At 47.5% G+C, this 9,900-nt stretch overlaps 1 protein-coding gene across 1 annotated transcript in view; it reads right to left on the bottom strand.

The window, feature by feature from the left end:
- NT5DC3 (5'-nucleotidase domain containing 3) overlaps window positions 1-8,256 on the bottom strand; it is a 71,612-nt gene extending 63,356 nt beyond the window's left edge. Inside the window, exon 1 of the mRNA XM_032168862.2 lies at window positions 7,970-8,256. Within this exon, the coding sequence (XP_032024753.1) occupies window positions 7,970-8,177 (208 nt within the window). The 5' untranslated portion in view covers window positions 8,178-8,256. The remainder of the gene's footprint in view (window positions 1-7,969) is intronic.
- Between the last annotated feature and the right edge of the window lie 1,644 nt (window positions 8,257-9,900).

Here is a 9,900-nt window from a genome sequence, read left to right as displayed (position 1 = left end):
TTTTGTGTAATACTGCAAATGTCTTTTTATAAAGACAAAACACACAGCTTTCTCCAGATTCTCAGTGGGTCCTATGACTCCATTACTCTATATCCCTGCTGCATAGAAAAAGCACATTTCTGGTTGTAAGCATCTTTCAGTATTATCAACATAAGTTCTTATTAGGCATATTATTATAACTTCCCAAGTATATTCTGTAGAGCCTCAAAATAGACTTACCACCTCAAAAAGGGGCCTCCACAGTCAAATTTACTTGGGAAGCACTAAACCGACTCCCCCCATCATTCACTTTGGAGATTCATTCATTTTAATGGCTCTGACTCACTGGCTCCGAAGCTAGCTCTGAAAAGCCCGGCTACAAAGAAGCTTCTTTAACATGTATTTTCTATATCTCTTTAACCACATCTCTCAAAAGATTGTGAAACGGTCTGAGAAATACTGGTCTAATTTTAAAATTATCTCGAGTATCTTTAACCCAATGCAGTTCCTTGAGGAACTTATGCTTACTATTACTATTCACTGTATTTAATATTACATACTATATAGAATGATTATTATCCTTGTGTCTTATGCTTATACATGCTAAGCTTACATCATCATGTAGACACAGTCCTCACTAAATACAGTACATAATTTTTGACTGATTAGTAAATGGTCTCCACCCAGAACTTTGAATAAATCTTTCGACACCCTATAAAAGCTTCTAACTAATCCCCATACTTCTTTCCACAACTTAATACAGCCTATAACCCTAGCCAAGTAGTGAAATATTCTAAATAAACCAGGCTCAAAGATTAATTCTAACAACAACAAAAAAAAAAATCCGTGCAACTAACAAAATATAAGGCTGGAGCAACCCGTCTTGGAGGAGTAGGAAGGCTTCCATTCTGTACCTAACAGGACAGGCCAAGTATCTGACGAGCACACCTGGAAGGTCAGAGCTTGAGTTCAAAGAAGACACACGCAACATAAAGCACAACAGAAGAGACCACACACAGGCATATCCAGCCCTTTCAATTATGATCACACAAAGATTTCTTACAATTCATTTTAGAACAAGGATTCTCAACCTTGGCACTACCAACAGTTGAGGCCAGATGATTCTTTGTTATGAGATGTTGTCCTGTGCACTGTAGGATGTTTAGCAGCAACCCTGGCCTCGAGAGGCCAGCAGCACCCCTCTCCCCTGGCTGTGACAGAAAGGTCTCCAGGCATTGCCAAACATCCCCTGGGGGACAAAACTGCCCCCTCCAACTCCCACTGAGAACCACTGCTCCAGGGGAAAATTGCAGCAGCTAACGTTTTTGCTACAGGTTTAAACCAGTTATTTTTTTTTTTCCTAAAAATATAAAGAACGTTTTTTTGAGCTGAGTTTGATACCGGATGCATAAACATTCACACATCCAAAAATCCCAAATTAAAAAAGGAAAAAGGAAAACATTCCAATTGAGGGACATTCTACAAAGTATGTAACCAGTACTCCTCAAAACTGTAGGTCATCAAAAACAGGAAAGTCTGAGAAACTTACAGCCTAAAGAAGCCGAACAGACATGACAACTAAAAGTAGTGTGCTATCCTGGATGGCATGCTGGAAGAAAAAAACGAGGGTAGGTAAATACGAAGGAAATCTGAGTAAACTATGAATAATGTATCAGTATTGGTTCATTAATTGGGACAAATACAGTAATGAGAGAGATTAATAAGGGAAATGGGTGTAGGGCTTATAGAAACTATGTAATTTTTCTGTAAATATCTAAAGCTGATCTAAAAAATAAAGTTTTTTTAAAAACTTTTTAATTAAAATGACAAGAAGGATGGGAGAGAAAGGGTAAAACACAGCTTTAAAAAGCATCCTTTCCCTGTGCAGGCTTCACTCTGGGAGCCTTTCAAAGGGAAGACACCTGAACAGATTGTGTGGATGAAAGAAAGAGATCAAGTGGCCAGAAAGAAAGAAAATAAAATTATTTTGTCCTCTTGCAACTGGGGGTGCGGAGATCTATATGTTTTAAGTGAATTCATCAGTACTTCTTCTGATTGTGCCTTCCTACAAGACACAGCTCAAGGGTCAGCCTCAGAGACACATTTCCTGCATCCCTGAGCCCCTGGGCCTCGCTGCTTGCCTCCCCTGAGGTAGAATGTCACTCATCTGTTTACCAGAATCCTCATCCATGCAACACTGGTCCCCAGCTCTGCACATGCAGTAACTCAGCCACTGCTGAACCCTCCCTATCAGACTCATCCAACTGTGAACCGCAGCCTTCAAACCCACTGCTGGGTGCTTAATAAATGCTTGTTGGATGAACTCAAGCTGGGCACATACATTCACACAGACTTCAACAAGAGGAGAGAAGGAATGGTGCAGTTCTGGACAAGACAAAGAAGAAAAAGCCTCACGAATGCCCCCACATTCTCAGGAGTAATAGGGACCACATGCGTTTGTGCTGCGGGCATGAAGAGAAGATAGGGTCCACCAAATCCTGTACCTCTAACACGTGAATACTTCTAACACTTAAAAAGACTTGGATATTATTTAGTGCAGTGGCCTCATTTTACAGAGACAGAAACCAAAGCCAGGAGGGATTAGGTGACTTGCTCAAGGCCACAAAGCTAGTTATGGCACTGCCCTAATCACAAGGAGACCCAGACTCTAAAGCTAAATAACCCACCTCCACCTCTTACTAAATGTGCTAAGACTGATAGTTATTTAATAATTAATAATAATAGCTACTATCTACTGAGCATCTGCTGGGTGCCAAGCACACACTGAAAATCTCCACGTTAATCCCATATTGCAATGGAGGAAACTAAGTTCAGAGAGGAAAGTAACATGGCTGTCATACTCCAAAATCCTCCTTGGACTGTCACACATCAAAGCCTAAACTCTGGTCCAATGGCATATCAGTCCATTTTCACGCTGCTGATAAAGACATAATCGAGACTGGGAAGAAAAAAGAGGTTTAACTGGACTTACACTTCCACATGGCTGGGAGGCCTCAGAATCATGGCGGGAGGTGAAAGACACTTCTTACATGGTGGCAGCAACAGAAAAACGAAGCAGCAGCAAAAGCAGAAACCCCTGATAAGCCTATCAGATCTCGTGAGACTTATTCACTATCATGAGAATAGCATGGGAAAGACCAGCCCCCATGATTCAATTACCTCCCCCTGGGTCCCTCCCACAACACGTGAGAAATCTGGGAGATGCTATTCAAGATGAGATTTGGGTGGGGACACAGAGCCAAACCATATCATTCCGCCCCTGGTCCCACCAATCTCATGTCCTCGCATTTCAAAACCAATCATGCCTTCCCAACAGTACCCCAAAGTCTTAACTCATTTCAGCATTAACTCAAAAGTCCACAGTCCAAAGTCTCATCTGAGACAGGATAAGTCCCTTCCACCTATGAGCCTGTAAAATCAAAAGCAAGCTAGTTACTTCCCAGATACAATGGCAGTACAGGCATTGGGTAAATAGAGCCATTCCAAATGGGAGAAATTGGCCAGAACAAAGGGGTTACAGGTCCCATGCATGTCCAAAATCCAGCCAGGCAGTCAAGTTTTAAAGCTCCAAAATGATCTCCTTTGACTCCAGGTCTCTATATGGACTACATTTCGTTGTCATGTCTGTTCAGCTTCTTTAGGCTAAAACAGTTTCTCAGACTTTTCCCTGTTTTTGATGACCTACAGTTTTGAGGAGTACTGGTTACATACTTTGTAGAAAGTCCCTCAATTGGAATGTTTTCCTTGTTCCTTTTTTAACTTGGGATTTTTGGATGTGTGAATGTTTATGCATCCTGTATTGGCATGACATCCAGGTCACACTGATGCAAGAGACGTGGGTTCCCATGCTCTTGGGCTGCTTCACCCCTGTGGCTTTGCAGGGTACAGCCTCCCTCCCAGCTGCTTTCACGGGCGGGCATCGAGTGTCTGTGGCTTCTCCAGGTGCACAGTGCAAGCTGTCGGTGGATCTACTGTTCTGGGGTCTGGAGGAGAGTGGCCCTCTTCTCACAGCTCCACTAGGCAGTACCCCAGTAGGGACTCTGTGTGGGGGCTCCCACCCCACATTTCCCTTCCGCAATGCCCTAGCAGAGGTTCTACATGAGGGCCCCGTCCCTGCAGCAAACTTTTGCCTGGGCATCCAGGTGTTTCCATACATCTTCTGAAATCTAGGCAGAGGTTCCCAAACTCGATTCTTGACTTCAGTGCACCCATAGGCTCAACACAATGTGGAAGCTGACGAGGCTTGGGGCTTCCACCCTCTGAAGCCACAGCCCAAGCTCTACATTGGCCTCTTCCAGCCACAGCTGGAGCAGCTAGGACACAGCGCACACAGCATGGGGCCTGGGCCCAGCCCACTAAACCACTTTTCCCTCCTGGGCCTCCAAGCATGTAATGGGAGAGACTGCCATGAAGGTCTCTGACATGGCCTAGAGACATTTTCCCCATGGTCTTGGGAATTAACATTAGGCTCTTTGCTACTTATGCAAATTTCTGCAGGCAGCTTGAAGTTCCCCTCAAAAAATGGGTTTTTCTTTCCTACCGCATCATCAGGCTGCAAACTTTTGGAGCTTTTATGCTCTGTTTCCCTTTTAAAACTGAATGCCTTTAATAGCACCCAAGTCACTTCTTGAATGCTTTGCTGCTTAGAAATTTCTTCCACCAGATACCCTAAATCATCTCTCTCAAGTTCAAAGTTCCACAAATCTCTAGAGCAGGGGCAAAATGCCGCTAATCTCTTTGCTAAAACATAACAAAAGTTACCTTTGCTCCAGTTCCCAACAAGTTCCTCATTTGCATCTGAGACCACTTCAGCCTGGACCTTATTGTTCATATCACTATCAGCATTTTTGTCAAAGCCATTCAACAATTCTCTAGGAGGCTCCAAACTTTCCCACATTTTCTTATCTTCTTCTGAGTCCTCCAAACTGTTTCAACCTCTGCCTGTTACCCAGTTCCAAAGTCGCTTTCACATTTTCAGGTGTCTTTTCAGCAACACCCCACTCTACTGGTACCAATTTACTGTATCAGTCCATTTTCATGTTGCTAATAAAGACACACCTGGGACTGGGAAGAAAAAGAGGTTTACTTGGACTTACAGTTCCACACGGCTGCGGAGGCCTCAGAATCATGGTGGGAGGTGAAAGGCACTTCTTACATGGTGGCAGCAAGAGAATAATGAGGAAGAAGCAAAAGTGGAAACCCCTGATAAACCCATCAGATCTCATGAGACTTATTCACTATCATGGGAATAGCACAAGAAAGACTATCCCCCATAACTCAATTACCTCCCCCTGGGTCCCTCCCAAAATACATGGGAATTCTGGGAGATACATTCAAGTTGAGATTTTGGTGGGGACACAGCCAAACCATATCACAAGGTGATCTTCCCCATCCCATGCTTCAGCTGTCTCACGTGCCAGGCACTGTCCTAAATGCCTTTCATGGATGGACTCGTCCATTCCTCACCTGAACCCTATGATGCTAGTGCTACCTGCAGCCCCATTTTACGGATGAAGAAACTCAAGCCTATTTTGACCTCCCAGTTCTCACAGGGAGCAAGCAACGAACCTTATGCATAAATCAGGATGGCAAAAATTTTGCCTGCAGTTTCTTATAAAACTAAACATGCAATTACCATTTGACCCAGCAATTGTACTGTTTGGCATTTAGAGAAATGAAAATGTACATTCACACAAAAACCTGTACACAAATGTTTACAACATCTTTATTTGTAACAGCCAAAGACTGGGAGCAACCCAAATGTCCTTTGAACTATGGGTAAATGGTTCAGTGTAGTTAATCTGTGGTTAAACAGTTAAACTGTGTTATGTCCATACCATGAAATAACAGCAAAAAGGAATGCACTATTGATATAATACACATAACATTGGATAAATCTCCAGGTAATTATACTTGGTGGAAAAAAAAAACCTCCAAAAGGTTATATACAGTATGACTCCATCAGAGTAACATTTTTGAAATGACAAAATTTTAGAAATGGAGAACAAATAGTGCTCCAGGGATTGGGGACAAGGGAGAGCATGATGGGGGGAGGTGGGTGGGGCTATAACGACAGAATGAGGGATCTTTACCAGCAACTGTTCAGTCCCTTGACTGTGGTGGTGGATACATGAACCTACATGTGAGAAAACTGTACAGAAATACATTTGTGCTCTCATGCATGTGCACACACACAAGTACAAATAAAACGAGGACACTCTGATCTGTGGCCTGTATCAATATATACCGTTGTGATAATGTACTACTGTTTTGCAAAATGTTACCACTGGGAGAAATTGGATAAAGTGTATACCGGATCTCCCTCTATTAGTCCTTTTCTGTTTATTTTTTACACAGGGTCTGGCTCTGCCACCCAGGCTGGAGTGCAGTGTTGCAATCTCAACTCACTGCAGTCTCAACCTTCCAGGCTCAAGCGATCCTCCCCAACTCAGCCTCCCAACTAGCTGGGACCACAGGTGTGAGCCACGACGCCTGCCTAAATTTTGCATTTTTTGTAGAGACTGGGTTTTGCTTTGTTGCCCAGACTGGTACTGGGCTCAAGAGATCTGCCTGCTTCGGCCTCCCAAAGTGCTGGGATTACAGGCGTGAGCTCACACTTGGCCCCTGTATTAATTCTTAAACTGCATATAAAGATACAATTATCTCCATAAGAATTACAAGTTAAAAAAAAACTTGCCTGCCCAAAAGCTGGGTTAGATAATCTTCTATATTTCTTTCATCTCTTAAGACCTGCAAAATTCTCAATGTCTCCAAAGCCAGTCTTCTTTCCACCATACCACACAACAGCTTCAAAAGCCAAAGCAAAATTAACTCTTGGCAAAGGGAAACTAAGAAAGTAAGCCACCATTTCATAGAATTCTGCATTGCTAGTCATTTTACGTCCCCTCTGAAAATTACTCCAATTTGCTTTTTTCATTAAACTGACTTCTGGCCAAAAAATGGAAAATGTGATCCTATAAAACCGTTCTTGCTCACCAAATAATCTCTCCGTATCTATGTGCCACCTCCACAACAAGTAACCAATGTACAAATTTCGGTTCTGAATCCTCCTTGGAAGCAACGGCGACAATGGATTATTGGTTCCCAAATGGTCAACGGAGCACAGGAAACAGGACAGTGGGTTAGGAGCTGAGACAGACCTCCCCTTGGCCAGGTCACTTAAACCTGAGTCTCTCCTTTCCCATCTATAGAATGGGGATGTCGAACCTCCTTCGTAGACTACTGGAACAATTTAGAGATAATCTACCTGCCTGGTAATAGTATTGATTAGTTCATTAGTAGTGACAACCGAGCCAAGCTCATTTTATGTGCACCTGGCCATGAAGTTCCCATTCACAGCCTTAGAAGCCCCTCTTCACCGAGGTTAATGGATAACCCAGAACCTTCCCCACCTGGACCTCTCCTCTTTCAAACGCCGCACAGCTCATCTCATCTCATCTCATCTCATCCCATCCCACCCCACCCCACCCCCACCAAAAGGAAAACAGACCAGCCTCGGGATCGGCCACCCGCCCAGCAGCCCCGCTACTGGGCATCTCTGCGCCAGCCCGACTCGGCTGTTACTATTATTACTATCGATGAATAACAACACCTAACGGTGCGTGGGAGTGGCCGGCTCCCAAGGGAGGCCTGCGGAACCCCCGCCCTGCGCGGCCCAAAGCCCCTCAGACGCAGATTTCGGGCTAAAAATCCCAAGAATATATACAACAGCTTTCCCGACCGGGGAAAGGCGCGAGTTGTGAAGTTTCTAGAGTGCAATTTTCCGCGTTTCCCCGAGTCGCTCCTCAGGGGCGATGCTGCCTGCGGCTGGGGGTGTGGGCACCGGGGTTCGCGACTGGAGGCCCTGGAAGTCCGCAGCTGGGTTGGTCCGGGTCCCAGGGGTCCCGCTTCCCAGCTGAGTGCGCAGGAGGTGCCCCAGGCGCCGGGGCGGGGTCGCCGCCTCACTCACCTTCTGTGTTTCTCTTCGCCTCCCGGTAGCGCTCCCACAGGTAGCGCTTCATGTCCGGGGCGGTCCCGCGTGCGGTGCACAAGGGCCGGGCGGGGCCCGCACACGGCCGCCCCCGAGCCGCGGTCCCGCAGCCACCCCGCAAAGCCGCCGCTGTCGCCGCCCTCGTCCCGGCCCCGCGTGCCACCACCGCCGCCGCTGCCATGGTCATGCCTGCTTCCCGCTGCCGCCACCGCCACCGCCACCGCCGCCGCGCCGCTCTGCGACTGCTGCTGCCCGGCCCAAGATCTACCCGCGCTCTGACCTGCAGGCGGGCCGCTCCTGCGTCGGAACACGTGGCGGCGCAGGCCTGCCCTCCGGCCGCTGCGGGGCGGGGGAGTGGGCGGATCCGGGGGGCGGGGTCTAATGGGGGCGGGGTCTAACGGGGGCGGAGTCGATGGGGAGTGGGCGGGTCTGGGGAGGGGCGGAGACGGGGCGGGGCGGGGCCGGGCGCTCCACGCCCAGCCTGCTGCGGTCAATTTCAGAGTGGCGCGGGAGTGGCCGTGTGGTGGCGCAGGGGTGGCCGTGTGGTGGCGCGCAGGCCACATGGGATGGAAATGATGAGGTACGACTCCGGAGCCGCCCGCCCAGCTCCGCCGCACCTTCCTCCTGCGTTCTGGGGCTGACCCCCAGCTCTGGCCACACGGACAGCGCCCCTCCCACCCCAGCCGCTCTGGCCCTGGCCCCAGAAGGTGACCTCTCTCCTCATTAATGGCCTCTGGCAGTCTAATTAATGACAGTCTGGACCTCCCCTGGATCGTGGGGCCCCTCTGAGACGTCCCCGATCCCCAGCTTAGATTTATCCAGGACCTGTGAGTGGGTGGCTGGGCCGAGCCTCCACTCGTGGGCTGATGTCGGCTAGAGGAGCCCAGCCCCTTAAGACCTCAGTAAGTTTGAAGGGCACTCCCATTACACAGCCTGGAAGGCCAATGCGCCCCCGCCCCCCGATTTCCGCCTGGCGACAGAGGTCCTCGGAACATGGTCACCCAGCTCCTGCCCCTGCCCACGCTAATGGCTTGGTGCACAGGTCTTCTCTCAGACCTGCTAGGCTGCACCCGTCCTGTGCCTGTGGTTCCACTGAAGACAAATGAACCGCAACCTCCCTGCCTGGGAGCAATTCTGTGTGAACTGAGTCAGACAAAGCTTCTGCAGGAAAGACTGATTTGGCCCAGCCAGAACCTTGCTGAAAATCGCTGGACAGCAAGGGCTTCCCAAGCTTTCCTGTGGTTACTTAATTTTGAGCAGGTAGAGTAGGAGGAATAGCCCTCAAGGCTGGCACTCTGCCAAGGAGACCATACTGGCTTGTGTGAAATGAGTGGAACACAGTTTAGGACAAATAACCCAAGGCATCAGTGTATGCTCCAGTTGTGGGATGGAGGGTTCTGGAGGTGTTTCATGGAAAAAGGTGGCATCTGGGTTAAACTACCATTTATTGAAGGCTTGCTGTGTGCAGTATCTCATGTAATCCTCTCAGTAATCCTGAAAAGCAGACTCCATAATTTCTCCAATTTTACAATATAGTCATCCCTCTGTAGTTGCTGGGAATTGGTTCCAGAACACCACCTGCCCCATACATACATACCAAAATCTGCAATGCTCAAGTCCTTTATATAAAATGGCTAGTATTTGCATACACACATACTTCTATATATTTTAAACCATCTTGTTTACTTTTTTTTTTTTAAGACAGAGTCTTTCTCTGTCACCCAGGCTGGAGTGCGGTGGTATGATTGCAGTGCACTGCAGCCTCGACCTCCTGTGCTTAAGCGATCCTCCCACCTCAGCCTACTGAGTAGCTGACATTACAAGTGTGAACCCTCATGACCAGCTAATTTTTGTATTTTTTTGTAGAGACGGGGTCTCCCCATGTTGCCCAGGCTGGTCTCGAACTCCTG

This window comes from Hylobates moloch, unplaced genomic scaffold (assembly GCF_009828535.3).
Source record: "Hylobates moloch isolate HMO894 unplaced genomic scaffold, HMol_V3 SCAFFOLD_12, whole genome shotgun sequence".
Classification (NCBI taxonomy): Eukaryota; Metazoa; Chordata; class Mammalia; order Primates; family Hylobatidae; genus Hylobates; species Hylobates moloch.
Note: the sequence above shows the minus strand (reverse complement) of the source record. Positions and strands in the feature narration are given on the sequence as shown.